Source organism: Lathyrus oleraceus, chromosome 2 (assembly GCF_024323335.1).
Source record: "Lathyrus oleraceus cultivar Zhongwan6 chromosome 2, CAAS_Psat_ZW6_1.0, whole genome shotgun sequence".
Taxonomy (NCBI): Eukaryota; Viridiplantae; Streptophyta; class Magnoliopsida; order Fabales; family Fabaceae; genus Lathyrus; species Lathyrus oleraceus.
In genome coordinates, this window is record NC_066580.1 from 224,890,769 (window position 1) to 224,906,973 (window position 16,205).

A 16,205-nucleotide genomic window follows, 5' to 3' on the forward strand; every position below is an offset into this window, starting at 1 on the left:
CAACTTTCTACCAATGTGAAAAGAAAGGTCGTAAAAGTCTGAATTGCCTCAAAACCATAAAAGTGCTGAAAAATTCAAAAGACCTCAAAAAGAAACAAAGAAGGAATACATAGTTTGGGATGACAATGATATGGACTCTTCAGATGAATCATAAGAATAGGAAGGAATAAACATTTTCCTTATGGAGAAACATGAAGATAATTAGGTAATTAAAGAGAAACTTGAAATAAAGCTACTATAAGTAAAGAGCCTAAAAACAAGACAAAGAGTTTTAGTAATATTTTTCATGCTAATGGGATCTCTAAATCTAATATGCTTAATTGTAACTACTTAAATAAAAATAACCAAATTGCTTTATTATGTTTTATTAAAAAAAATTCATGAAAGTAAAAAATAATTATTCTCCTTCTTACTTTTATAAAGAATATCATGAAAATAAAATGCGAAATAGGCTCACTTCATCTTAGTTATGTGATCATTATTCTAGTTAGAAACCTAGAGATGATATGTATTACACCAATATTAGAGGACCCAAAATAATATGGGTATCTAAAGTTAATACTTCATTTAAGATACAAGTTTAGTTTACAATATCAAATGCTAAATGGTATCTTGAAAGTGGTTGTTCAATCATATGATTAGAGATAAATATTTTCTCTCCTAAAAAGGAAGGATTTGTTTCCTATGGTGATAATAACAAAGTAAGGATTGTTGGTTCTAGTTTTATTAGTAAGTTTCCCATACCAACGGTCGAGGATGTCCTTTTAGTTGATGGTCTAAAACATGATTTTCTAAGTATTAGTCTGTTATGTGATAAATGTAACAATGTGACGTTTGATTCATTTAGAAGTAGAGTTGTAAAATTTGAAAATAATCATACTCTTTTTACTAGTTTAAGATGTGGGAATACTTACAGCCTAGATTTTAAAAAAATCTCTTAAAATGATGTATTTATTTTAAGTCATGAGGACAAATTGTGGCTATGACATAGGAGAATAACCCATATCCACACGGACTATAAGAACAATTTGGTCCACAAGGAATTAGTATTGGATTTATCAAACTTGCCTTTGGAAAGAATCGTTTATATGATGCATGCCAAAAGGGTAAACAAGTAACGTCCTCCTTTAAATCAAAAACATCATTTCTACAAATAGGTCTTTAAAACTCTTGCATATGGATCTTTTTGACCCATTCAGAACCATGAGTTTTGACGAAGATTATTATGCCCTTGTAATCATGGATGACTATACTCCCCATACCCAAAGAAAATTCTCATCTCATGAAAATACGTATATTTTGTCTTTTTAAAATTTTTTAAAGTTATTTAAAACAAAAAAAGGTTAGTATTACGTTTATTCTAAGTGACCACGAAATAAATTTCAAAATATGGAATTCGAGAACTTTTATGCTAAGACTGGGATATGGCACACATTTTCTGTTGCACGAACTCCCCTAACAAAATGGGATAATGGAATGGAAGAATATATAGGAAAATATTTCCATGATTTTTATTGATTATCACCCTGTAATATATACATGAATTCCAATTACATAATAGGAAAACTATTTATGCCTAATTATGCCTAATCAATGTAAATATTCTTTGACTATTATCTCATAAGTGTACAATATTTGTTCCAAATATAGAGTGTATGTTGTCAATATTCTGTCATGTTCTGTCACACCCCCGCAGTTGAAGCGGGAGGTTGGCGTACGCTTAAACTGTCTCGGAAATCTTGAAAGAGTATTAAGGGAAGTCCCTTGGTGAATATATGCGCAATTTGATAGTGCGAGGGAACATGCAAGACGCGTATCTATCCACGAGCTACTTTTTCACGTACAAAGTGAATATCCATCTCAATGTGTTTTGTACGTTGATGTTGAACAGGATTACCAGAAAGATATATGGCACTAATGTTGTCACAGTACACCATAATAGCTTTGTGTATCGGACAATGTAGTTTGAGAAGTAGGTTATGTAACCAACATGACTCATAGACGACATTGGCAGCTCCACGATATTCAGCTTCAGCACTGGATCGAGACAATGTGGGTTGACATTTGGACGACCATGATAGTAAGTTGTCTCCAAGAAAAACACAATATCCTGAGGTAGAGCATCTAGTGTCGGGACATCCTCCCCAATTAGCATCTATGTAAGAGACCAACGATGTAGTGGATGATGGATAGAGATGTAAACCATAGTGACTGGTTCCCAGAATGTAACGCAAAATGCATCGAAGAGAGTGCATGTGATCGTCCATGGGGTCATGCATAAAAAGACATATCTGTTGTACCGCATATGTGATGTCGGGTCTCGTGAAAGTGAGGTATTGGAGAGCACCGGAAAGGCTACGGTATAATGATGGGTCTTCATAGGGAGTGCTAGTCTTGGCGCTAAGCTTCAGTTTAGTGTCAATCGGAGTGGGACATGATTTGCATGATGACATACCTGCTCGCTCAAGAATTTCATCTGCATACTTTTTTTGAGATAAGAACAGACCACCATCATGTCGAGTAACTGCAATACCCAAAAAATAATTTAGTGGTCCCAAGTCTTTCATAGCAAATTCAGAGCTGAGTCGTGATATTATAGACTGGCGAAGATTATCAGAAGACGTAGTGAGAATGATGTCGTCCACATAAAGAAGAAGATAGGCCATGTGTGTATCTTTCCGGTAGATGAAAAGAGAGTTGTCTGACTTGCTTTGAGAGAATCTGATAGAATATACATAATCTGCAAATCGTTTGTACCACGCTCTTGGAGCTTGCTTGAGCCCATACAAAGATTTTCGCAGACGGCAGACATGATGAGGAAGATTTGGATCCTTAAAGCCCAAAGGTTGATGCATATACACTGTTTCTTTGAGTTCACCATGTAGAAACGCATTCTTGACGTCTAAATGATGAATTTGCCATGCTTTAGATAAGGAAATACTGAGTACTGTTCGGATGGTGGCTGGTTTGACAACCGAACTAAAAGTCTCTCCACAATCTATGCCAACCTGTTAACCTGCACCGTTACCTACAAGTCGGGCTTTATGCCTCTCAAAAGAACCATCAGATTTTACTTTATGCCTAAAAATCCACATAGAACGAATAACATTTGCATCAGGTGGACGGGGTAATCCCACGTCTTATTTTGAATTAGAGCATTGTATTCATCATCCATAGCCATTTTCCAATTCGGGTCTTTTACTGCTAACACAGGGTTACGAGGGAGAGGAGATTTTGTGATTTTGGTGTGGAGATTGATGTATTTTTGGTTGGGTTTAAAAATGCCATGTTGGCTCCTCGTAACTGGTTTGTTGTCAGAGCTAACGGTAGATTGGTAAATAGCAGGAAGTGGTATATTTGGTGGAGTAGATATGGAAGGCAAAGTTTAGGCTGGTTGAGGGGGAGTTGGGGCCGGTCCTAGTTGAGCAGGTGGTGGAGAGTTTTGTTGAGTGATGTTTGGTGTTGTTGGACCTGGTCTAGGTTGTGTAATAAAGTGGTTTATGTAAGGTGACACTTCATCATCAAGAAATTGATAATTTGTTGGATTGAGAATGTGCATCTTTGAAAAAGGAAATTCTGATTCATCAAATATGACATGGCGACAAACAATGATTTTATTTAGGGATAAGTCATAGCATTTGTACCCACGATGATTTGAAGGATATCCTAAGAAGACACATGGGGTGGAACGAGATTGGAGTTTATTTATAGTGGTTGATGGAAAAAGAGGGTAACATAAACAACCGAAAACTTGTAGATGAGTGTAGGATGGATCTTTTTGAAAAAGAATTTTGAGAGGTGATTGATATTTCAACTTTTTATTTGGTAAAATATTCAGTAGATATGTTGCCATTTGTAGGGCATGGTGCCAAAAATTTGGTGGTAAAGAAGCATGAATTAGTAAAGTCCGAATTATATTATTAATAGAACAAATTTTTCTTTCAGCTTTGCCATTTTGAGAAGATGTATGAGGACACGAGAAGCGAAATGAAATTCCATTTGCTTCACAGAGTTTTTGAAAGGGACCATTGACATATTCTCTACCATTATCACATTGAATATTTTTAACTTCCCGATGAAATTGAGTTTTAATATATGCTCTTAAATTTTCAAAAGTTGGAAAGACTTGCGATTTATGTGAAATTGGGAAAGTCCACAAGAAATTCGAATAATCATCCAAATAGAGCACATAATATTTATGACCGGAAGTACTCAATATGGGAGATGTCCATACATCACTATGTAACATATCAAATGGCATAAAAGTAGAGTTATGTGAATCAAAAAATGGCATTTTAACATGTTTACCAAGAGGACAAGAATGACAAAAAGTTGAATTTATGTTTGAATTAGGAATACAATCAATCATTTTATTTTTCCTAAGAGAATCTAAAATAGATGCTCCCGGGTGACCCAAACGGTTGTGCCAAATAGAAGTGGATAAAGCTGCAAACTTGGAAGGAAAAACAGTCTTATTTTTGGTGATGTTGGTGATAGGATATAGCTGGCCTTGACTCTCACATCTCATTAGAACCATCCCCGTCTGAAAATCCTTCACAGAAAAGCCAAACGGATCAAATTCAACAGAAACATGGTTATCGGTAGTGAATTTACGAACGGAAATTAAATTTTTAATTAATTTCGGTGCATGAAGGACATTTGATAAGGCTAGTGGAGGATGAGGGGGAGGTAAGTTAGCATTTCCAAAACCATGAATCGGAACAGAATGGCCATTTCCTACGATAATACTATTATTTTTGCTCAAATTAAAATAAGATGAGAGATTACCATGCGTAGCTATCATGTGCGATGTTGCTCCAGTGTCCATATACCAGGATGGGTCAGACTGAGTAAGATGTAGAGTGTGAAGAGCCGCTTCAATATCTGTCGGGCTTGGTCCAGTGGCAGTAAAGGCAGCAGGTTGGGGTTTTGGTCCAAGAATACCAGATTGTTGTTGTTTTGGGCCAACATTGGGTTTAGCCCAATAAGATGGGTAAGGGCATGGAGGAGGAGCCCAAGGGTATTGTTGTTGCCAAGGAAATTGTTGCTGCCACCATTGAGGATACTGACCACGTCCACCACCTGAGCCACCGCCGCCGTTGTTACCGCGACCATCTCTACCGAAGTTCTTCCCCTTGTTACCACGGTTACCATTTCTACCCCCGATTGTTGTTGTTTCCGCGATTGTTGTTGTTGTTGTTGTTGTTGTTGAGAGGGTATGGCACTGGATTGGCAGGAGGGGCAGAGGGAGATGCGTTCGCATCTTCTGATTTCATGAGTAAGGCCGTCGGAGATGAGTGGTTGCCGGATTCGCGTGCAACGCGTTGAATCATGGTGGATTCTTCTAATTCCAACTAGGATTTTGCCGTTTCAAACGCCGGCAAGGGATCGTGTTGCTGAATGTATGTAACGAACCCAGCATACGAATTTGTCCGTCCAGAAATCATCTTCAACACAAGACGAGTGTTGTTGACGGGAGAATCAACATTTGCAAGTTGATATGCGAGGAGTTTTAGGTGATTGCAATATGCTTTTGTTGACGGGAAATCTTCCAAGTCCGTGTTGGCGAATTGATGTTCGAGGTGGACTGCTCTCGAATGCTTGTTATCTTTAAACATGGCAGCAATTCTGTTCCAACAACTTTCAGCAGTATCATTGATAACTAGAATGGAACTGAGAATATCCTGGGTTACGGTGGCATACATCCACTGCAAAACGACCGTGTCGAGACGTTTCCAGAGACTGGGGTTGTTTTTCTTTGTTGCTTCTACTGTTTGTTTTTCTTTTTCATCGGTGGGAGGGATGATATGATCAAGCACGTTATGAACACAAGGTTGAACTTGAAACATCGTAGACCATGAGAGATAGAGGCTTGAATCGTTGTCTAACGCGATTGGAAAGATGGATTTCACGTTGGTGAATCCAAAAGCAGTGTGGAATTTGGGTTTTTGTGTTGTTGTTTCAGGTGTTGCGGCTGCCATGGCTGCAGGTAAGGGATAGTTTGAGTGGTGCGGAAGAATTTGAGTGGTGGCTAGGAAAGAAGGTTGATCGAAAAACTAATTGCTGATACCATATAGGAAAATATTTCCATGATTTTTATTGATTATCACCCTGTAATATATACATGAATTCCAATTACATAATAGGAAAACTATTTATGCCTAATTATGCCTAATCAATGTAAATATTCTTTGACTAATATCTCATAAGTGTACAATATTTGTTCCAAATATAGAGTGTATGCTGTCAACATTCTGTCATGTTCTGTCAGAATATATCTTTTGAAGAGATAGTGAGGATGGTGCTCAACAAGACTAACCTTCCTAAGTATTTATATACGGCCAACCATGGTATGAGGTATCTCCTAAGCACATCACTTATGGGTTTATAATACTACAAAGGGATTGATTGTGCTTTAGTTGGATATTGTGATTCCAATTTTGCTGGTTGTAAATTGGACAAGAAAAGTACCAATAATACATGTCACTTTCTTGGGAACTCGTTTGTCTCATGGTATATCAAAAAACAAGCAAGTGTTGCATTATCCATAGGTGAAGAAAAATATGTCACTGTCGGTAGTTGTTGTGTGCAAGTTAACTAGATAAAACACAACATAAGTGATTGTGGAGTTAATTTCGAAACCGTCCTAATAAAATATGACACCACTAACACCATAAACCTCACTAAGAATTCGATATTTCACTCTTATATAAAACACATTGAGATTAGACATCATTTAATTAGGGGGATTAGATATTTCACTCTTATTCTCTTTATCTTTCTTCCCTTTAAAAATGTGTTATATGTGTTTTACTAATGTGTTCTTCTTCTTCTTCTTCTTCTTCTTATTATTATTATTATTATTATTATTATTATTATTATTATTATTATTATTATTATTATTATTATTATTATTATTATTATTATTATTCTTCTTCTTCTTCTTCTTCTTCTTCTTCTTCTTCTTTTATCTCTTGCTTTTTGATAATGACAAAAAAGGGGGATTAGAGTATACTTTGAAGGGGATTAAAGTATACTCTCTTTGTCTTTGAGGAGGAGTTAACTACTCCATTTTGTTCATCTATTATTTTCTAGTTTACCCCTATTAATTAGGGGAATTCGATATTTCACTCTTATTCTCTTTATCTTTCTTCCGTTTAAAAATGTGTTATATGTGTTTTACTAATGTCTTCTTCTTCTTCTTATTATTATTATTATTATTATTATTATTATTATTATTATTATTATTATTATTATTATTATTTCAAAAAGCTGAGGAGGAGCTGGATCAAATTTTCAAAAAGAATAAGCGTGTTGAACCCCATCCGGAAAAAGCTGAGGAGGAGCTGGATCAAATTTTCAAAAAGAAAGAGGAGGATCATTCAATTTATAACAATGATATTCCTTTCGAATGGAAATCTTCTAAGGATCATCCCATCGATAATATTCTAGGATATATCTCAAAGGGAGTTATCACACGGTCAAAGATAAGTAGTTTTTGTTATCATTTCGCTTTCGTCTCTCAAACTGAGCCTAAAAACTCCAAAGAAGCATTACTCGATGAACATTGGTTTTTAGCGATGCAAGAGGAACTTAATCAATTCAAAAGAAATGAGGTATGTGATCTTATTCCCCCTCCGCGAGATCATCGAGTAATCGACACTAAATGGGTGTTTAGGAACAAGTTAGACGAAAATGGAGTTATAACTCGCAACAAGGCGTACCTTGTTGCTCAAGGGTATAACCAAGAGGAAGGCATTGACTATGAGGAAACTTATGCTCCAGTTGCCCAACTCGAGGCTATACGCCTTTTGCTTGCCTACGCTTGTTCTCAAAATTTCAAACTATTTCAAATGGATGTTAAGAGCGCTTTCCTAAACGGTCACATTAATGAAGAAGTCTATGTATCTCAACCTCCAAGTTTTGAAAACTATGAGCATCCTAACTATGTTTATAAGCTTAAACGTGCTTTGTACGGTCTCAAACAAGCCCCTAGGGCATGGTATGAGCGTCTTAGAAAATTTCTACTAGAACAAGGATTCTCAAGAGGGAAGGTTGATACAACCTTTTTTATTAAGCGTCAAGGAAAACACTCTATTTTAGTTTAAGTCTATGTAAATGATATGATTTTTGGATCTACTAACATAAATTTGGTCAAGGAATTCTCTAAGTTGATGCAGGGAGAATTTGAAATAAGCATGATGGGGGAGCTAAGTTACTTCCTCGGACTTCAAATCAAGCAACTTGAAGAAGGAACTTTTGTGAGCCAAACAAAGTATTGTAATGAGCTACTCAAGCGCTTCGATATGGAAAACTCCAAGGTAATCGACACTCCAATGCCTACTGCTGTAAATATGGATCGGGATGAAAATGGTAAGGCCGTAGATATAAAAAGGTATAGAGGTATGATCAGATATCTCCTCTATCTTACCGCATCTCGACCAGACATTATGTTTAGTGTATGTATGTGTGCTAGGTATCAATCATGTCCCAAAGAATCACATTTAAAATACGTCAAGCACATACTTAGATGCCTATGTGGTACTTCAAAGTATGGACTCTGGTTTTCTAAGGGAAGTGATTGCTCTTTGGTTGGCTACTCCGATTGCTCTTTGTCATCTTTATTCAAATTCCTTAGTGAGTTGGCACAACAAAAAGCAAGTTTCAGTTGCTTTGTTAACAACCGAGGCGAAATACGTTGTTGCGGGTAATTGTTGCGCTCAAATTCTTTGGCTCAAACAACAATTACTTGATTTTAATGTTCAACTTGAACGTATTCCCATTTTTTGTGACAACACAAGAGCCATCAATTTTTCCAAAAATCTTATACTACGTTCGCGCACTAAACATATTGAAATTCGGCATCACTTCCTTAGGGATCATGTTGAGAAAGGTGATGTTGTCTTTGAGCATGTTGATAGAAAAAATCAACTTGCCGATATTTTACAAAACCACTTGCGACAAAGCCTTTCTTCCACATCCGTAGGAAACTTGGTGTTCTTGATATCTCGGATCGCGTTTAAATACATATGTTATGCTGTCTATTCCTTGATTTATAAGTGTGGCTATGTGAGGGCACTCGTCGTCTACACCATTAGAGGTAATATCGTTCCTATCCATTTGACCTATATTGATCAACTATGTATGTACATACTTGATCTATGTAACTCTTGATGTTCATTTGATGGCTTGATCTAAGTTTGATCAACTTCTATGTTTGAATTATACTTGAACTTGCTTAGGTATCATATTTAACATGCATGTTACTGTATTTTAGTCTTTTGTCTTAAAGTTTATGCTAAACAAATGTGACAATGTTATTTACTTATTTCCTTTTACTCCGTGTATTATTTATGCCTATAATTCATCCATTGACTTCATGTTATGTGCATAGTTGTTGATGTCTATATGTTGCAAAGTCGTTGACTAAGTGCTTATGAATATATTTATATCATGTTGGTCGTTTCATTATTTCTTTTTGATGTTGTCAAAAGGGGAGACGCAAAGGAAACACAATAGCCGATTTAGCAAATTTATAATAGCAGAATGTTTGAAGCATACATAAAATCAGGGGGAGGGTGTCTATCAAAGTATGCGATTGCGCCACAGTTTGCCATCATAAAAAGTGGGAGTATGTGAGAGCAAATATGCCTAGTCCTTATTTTAATGTTGTCAAACCTTTCTAGTCGCCCATAACATGTACTTTGGACAATGTCATCATATCATAGAATTCATTCATCCTCTAACATGTTCAAAATATAAGTTTAACGTGTTCAGGCATATAAGAGCATTACATAGATGTGAATCATGCACTTGATCATCATTAATACCCCAGGTTCATAAGAGATTGGTTAAATTGGTCAAAATACATCTCAAAACTCATTTTTGAGAGTTTAAGAATTATGAGTTGACTCATGACTCGGATCATAACACTCGGGTCTGAACAGGTCGAGTCACAAGACGACTCAATCCTGGGAAAACTGAATGAGTCGACTCATCCACATGTTGCATCAACTCAATGCCTATTTTCATTTGAACCATGTAGCCATGTGTCTGAACAGGTCGAGTCATAGGTCGATTCCAACCCTGGAAAAACTCTGTTTGAGTCGACTCATCCCCTGTTTGAGTCGACTTGTTGCATATTTTACTTAAATAATTTTGCCTCGGGTCCATACAGGTCGAGTGACCTGTATGAACAGGTCGAGTGGCCGCTGCTTGGACTCAATTTTCTGCTGTGTAATTTTGAAAAATAGTTCTGTATGTCTGTTATTTGGTCCATGCATCATATAAATATTCTAGAGTCCCTTCTTCAATAAAAAACAAGAAAAGTGAAAGATATACACCAAAGTGCTAATCATCTTCATTCTTCATTGCATTTCTCAATAATCACACATAACAATCTTTGTTGAGCATTGTGTGTTGCTGTTGTGATAACGTCCAAAAAAGATTGTGTAATCTTAGTTTGGGTTACGGCTTTGTGTGGGGTTTTCTTGAATAAAACCATTGGGGTTTTGTCCTCCAAGAATTGGGGGTTTTTGCACTAACCTTTGCTTCACAAATTCAGCCGAGTGAAAAGTTTGAAGAACGGTGGGTTCAGTTAAACAAGTAATGGTAACCGGAGGATTGTGAAGAAAGCTTAGGGTTCAAGTGACTTGCATTCGAAATCAGTCGAGCTGAAGTTTTGGAGAACATGGAATTCTTGCAATAAGGTAGCTGTAAGCAGAGGTTTGCTCGAAGCGCTTGAAGGACTTGGTTCAACTCGAATCAAGGGGAGAGAGAAAAATAGGATCTACAATAACACTAGGGGTTGATTGGTGGTGATCATTTGTTCTCTTGTATTGACTTTGAAACGTGTTAATAAAAACATCTCAATTCTATATTTAGAATTGAGGGCAGACATACCCTAAGCAAGGACGATAGGGGAATTGCTTCAACAAATCCGATCTTGTTCTCTCTATCTCTCAACTCTTTAAATTTTGCATTAATTACGTTTTATGTTAAATTAATAGTAAAATCAATATCGCTTGATTGTTGTGCATAGTAACTATTCGATAAATTGGTGCAATCACTTTGATTGCAACTGAGTAAAATTCTGCACATTGAATTTGAGTGAATTTGAAACTTGGTGTGGAGTGCTCACCAAGTGTTCGATAAAATTAATCTCACACAAATCTAGTAATATTTTTGAAATTCTGGTATCAGATATGAGATGTCGAAGGTAATGTCACGACAGTTATATCTGAGTAAAACAAATAGGATAAAGACAAAGAATAGTAATGCAAGAGACACAAGCAATTGTTAACCCAATTCAGTGCAACTCACCTACGTCTGGGGGCTACCAAGCGAGGAAGGAAATCCACTAAATAGAATCAATTCAAAGACTCTCAGTACACTTCAACAAGTTACATTCTGTCTCACCTAATCTCTACCTGTGTGATTTCTACCTATGCACTCTTAGATTTGAGAACCCACTCACTCCCCCTCAATCACACATGTGATTTTAAATAACAATTACTTATGAAAAGAATACACTCTTCAATAACACACACTTGATCTTACTTAGCAGTTTCAATCAAGTAGACACACACTTGATCTTGCTTAACAGCTTCAATCAAGTAGACACACACTTGATCTTTCTTAACAACTTCGATCAAGTAGACACACACTCTTGCTTAAAAGCTTAGAGTGACAAATTACAACTCACAAATCAGACCAATTCAATCATCTATGGATGAATTGAATGGCTTACAAGTCTCACGACTAAATAAGACACAAAACCTTCTTCTCTCTCAGTATTTCACTATGTATTGGTTGTGTATCAAATCAGGTTTTCCATGTCCTATTTATAGAAGCATTCAGCTGGGCTTGGACATCTTGAAAACCCTAAAACTATTTTCCAATTAAATCTTCTCATGACAGTTGGTTAAATCTCCTTGGAAAATAAGTAAATCAGGTTGTAATTAATGATTGAATGCGCCTGCAAATCAGATCTTCAATCATACATAGATTGCCATTAAATGCGCAATCACAAAACCCATAACATTCACCCTGAATGTTCTGTGTAGAGGATGTCATTACATTGGGTCTGACATCCTGGAACAATCCTGCATAATTCCATTTATAATTTCCAGCAGGTACATAATATCAGATGTCATGACGTCGTGTATGACATCCTAAAACGATCCTGCATAATTATGTTTTTAAACTCCAGCAGGTACATAGATATCTTATGTTAAGACATCACATGCAACGTCTTGTGAACACTCTTTTGTTTTACCAAAATTGCTGCCAACACTTAGAACCAACAAACTCCCCCTTTGGCAATTTTCGGCTAAAACATATATCTGTCCATTTTGTTCACAAGAAAAACTGTCAGCAGTTAAAAACAGTTTAAGCAGCAGCAAAAGCAAACAAACAGAATTACTAGATAGCAACTAGTAAAACACACAAATGCACAAGGGTACTTTTTCTCCCCCTAAGTCTGTACAACACAGACATCTCCTTTGACAATAACAACACATGTAATAACAACACCTATAACAATCAGAATATCATTCTGACATCTGCTTCAACATCACCTGTGCACCACATCAGACATCTCCTCCAACATCTGTAAATAGAACATCATTATGTCTTACACCAAACACATCTCCTTCAATAATAGTGGTTCATCTGTTCATCTACACCAGCACATACATCTCCACACAGCTCCACATATTTAACTGCTCCACATAATCACTTCTCCCCCTTTTTAGTCAAAATAGACCAAAGGTGACCAATTTGACAAAATAAATGTCCATCAGCCTAGCAGAGAATGTCACAACAGAAGTCATAACATATAAAATGTTAAAACATAATTGTTAGGAGATATAAACCATAATTATACACAGCTGTGATAGCTGAGATAATTAGAAATCCATGGAACTCATTAAGAGCCCAAATATTACATCAAGGCATCAGTAAGGACTGCCACAAATTATAAACATTTCAACAAAACAATACAACATTCAAGCTTCCAAAACAACCAAATCATCATCCAGAACAACACACAGAACAACCAAACCAACCCAATCTTCATTACAGGGGGAACCATTACTACTCAGTCTGAGGAAGTAACATTTTCTTCTTACAACCACCATGCAGAACTCCTTGCTATTTTTGTCAGAAATATCCTCTGGGATATTAACCACAAACTCCTTTGATTGCTATAGATTCTCATGAATACAAATCCCCAATTTCCCTCTTAAACATTCAAATTGATTGGCATCCAAAGCTTTTGTGAATATGTCAGTTAATTGCTTTTCAGTAGTAACATGCTCCAGTGCTATGGTCTTCTCTTCCACAAGTTCTCTAATGAAGTGATGACGAATATCAATGTGCTTTGTCCTGCTGTGCTGAATAGGATTTTTGAAAATATTAATAGCACTCAGGTTGTCACAGTACAATGTCATGACTTCTTGTGTGACATTGTATTCAGTCAACATTTATTTCATCCAAACCAGTTGAGAACAACTACTCCCAGCTGCTATGTATTCAGCTTCAGCAGTGGATAGAGATACACAATTCTGTTTCTTGCTAAACCATGATATCAGATTGTTCCCCAAGAAGAAACATCCTCCTAATGTGCTTTTCATATCATCAACACTTCCAGCCCAGTCAGCATCACAGTAACCAGTCAGCATAGATCCAGATCCATGAGTATATAACATCCCATAGTCATTGGTGCCATTGACATATTTCAGTATTCTCTTCACTTGGTTTATGTGACTGACTTTTGGTTTAGCTTGATATCTAGCACAAACACCTACATCAAATGCAATGTCAGGTCTGTTTGCTGTGAGATATAGCAGACTACCCTATCATGCTTCTATATAGACTTTGATCTACACTGACACCATTTTCATCTTTGGAGATTTTCACATGTGTAGGAGCAGGTGTCCTTTTATGACTTGCATTCTCCATGCCAAACTTCTTAACAATGTTTTTGGCATACATGCTTTGAGATAGAAAGATAGAGTCTTCCATCTGCTTGACTTGTAGCCCAAGAAAGTAGGTCAGTTCTCCAACAAGGCTCATGTCAAACTCAGACTGCATTTGTCTAACAAAATGTTCAACCATCTGATCCGACATCCCATCAAACACAATGTCATCTACATATATTTGTGCCACCATGAGCTTCCCTCCTTCATTGTTCACAAATAGAGTTTTGTCAATACCTCCTTTCCTGTATCCATTGTTAGTGAGAAACACTGTGAGTCTCTCATACCAAGACCTGGGAGCTTGCTTCAACCCATATAGGGCTTTCTTCAATCTGTAGACATGTTTTGGAAGATTTGGATCGGTGAATCCTTTAGGCTATTCAACATATACTTCCTCATTTAAGTAGCCATTCAAGAAGGCATTTTTTACATCCATTTGGAACAGTTTGAATTTCAGAATACATCCCACTCCAAGCAATAATCTAATGGACTCAAGGCGAGCTACAGGAACAAATGTTTCATCAAAGTCCACTCCTTCAACTTGAGTATATCCTTGTGCTACTAATCTTGCTTTGTTTTTAGTAACAACCCCTTGTTCATCAGATTTATTCTTATATACCTACTTTGTACCTATGACATTTACTCCTCCAGGTCTATGAACCAGTTCCCATACTTCATTCCTCTTGAATTGACCTAACTCTTCCTACATGGCATTGATCTAGAACTCATCAGTCAAGGCTTCCTTGACATTCCTAGGTTCAATCTTTGACACAAAGCAGCCATGTGAGACCACTTCCCTTGCTCTAGTAGTGACCCCTTTATTTGGATCTCCTATAATGAGATCTTTGGGACGATCCTTCTGAACTCTGATGGAGGGTCCCTTGTTGATTTTTTCATCTTCAGGTTCAGCTTGAGAAGGTTCACTTTCCTCATTTTTGTCTGAGAAGTCTGCTGGGGAATCATTCAGAGATGTCTCGACATCGTTTGTGACATCAGTATGTTGGTCATCAACTACAACATTAATGGATTCCATCAATACATTAGTTCTGGAATTAAAGACTCTGTAAGCTCTGCTGTTTGTTGAGTAGCCCAGAAATATTCCCTCATCACTTTTGGGATCCATATTCCTTCTTTGTTCACGATCAGTCAAGATATATCATTTACTACCAAATACATGGAAGTATTTGACTATAGGTCTTCTTCCTTTCTAGACTCCATATAGGGTTGTAGGAGTCCCTTTCTTCAATGTCACTCTGTTGTGAACATAGCAGGCTGTGTTCATGGCTTCAGCCCAAAAATGGTAGGGCAGTTTCTTAGCATGAATCATAGCTCTGGCTAATTCTTGAAGAGTTCTATTTTTTCTTTCCACCACACCATTTTGCTAGGGAGTAATGGGAGATGAGAACTCATGATGAATTCCTTCTGAAGAACAAAATTCAGCAAATTTGATGTTCTCAAATTCCTTCCCATGATCACTTCTAATTTTGATAACAGGACTTTCCTTTTCTCTTTGAAGTTTTAGACAAAGCTCCATGAAGACTTCAAAAACATCAGATTTTTCTCTTATAAAATTGATCCAGGTGTATCTGGAGAAGTCATCCACCACTACATATGCATACTTCTTCCCACCAAGGCTTTCCACTTGCATGGGTCCCATCAAATCCATATGGAGGAGTTCCAAAACTTTGGTAGTGGTGTCATGTCTGAGCTTCTGGTGTGACATCCTTATCTGTTTTCCAATCTGACATTCTCCACCGATTTTTCCTTCATCAATCTTCAAGTTGGGAATTCCTCTAACAGCTTCAACAGATATGATCCTCTTCATACCTTTAAGATGTAGATGGCCCAATCTTTGATGCCATATCTTCACTTCTTCCTCTTTGGCCAAGGTACACATTGAAGAGTAACCAGTTTCTTGAGAACTCTAGATGTAGCTGTTGTCTTTAGACCTAACTCCTTTCATGATCACTTCATTTTCCTTATTAGTAATCAAGCATTCAGTTCTAGTGAAGTTTACATTTAGACCTTGGTCACATAGTTGACTGATGCTTATTAGATTAGAAGTTAATCCCTTAACAAGTAGGACATTGTCAAGGTCAGGAACTCCAGGGCAATCAAGCTTACCAATTCCCTTGATTTCACCCTTTGCTCCATCACCAAAGGTTACATAACTTGTGGCATGGGGATGAAGGTCAGTTAGCAGGTTTTTGTTTCCAGTCATGTGTC

General features: G+C 36.9%; 1 protein-coding gene and 1 pseudogene across 1 annotated transcript; both read right to left on the reverse strand.

The window, feature by feature from the left end:
• Positions 1-1,817: 1,817 nt before the first annotated feature.
• On the reverse strand, positions 1,818-2,855 carry LOC127122682 (uncharacterized mitochondrial protein AtMg00810-like). The gene has a single exon (XM_051052981.1). The coding sequence runs from the start codon at positions 2,853-2,855 to the stop codon at positions 1,818-1,820; it is 1,038 nt and encodes a 345-aa protein (XP_050908938.1).
• A 2,417-nt stretch (positions 2,856-5,272) lies between these two features.
• Positions 5,273-5,981, reverse strand: LOC127122683 (uncharacterized; annotated as a pseudogene).
• Positions 5,982-16,205: the final 10,224 nt, after the last annotated feature.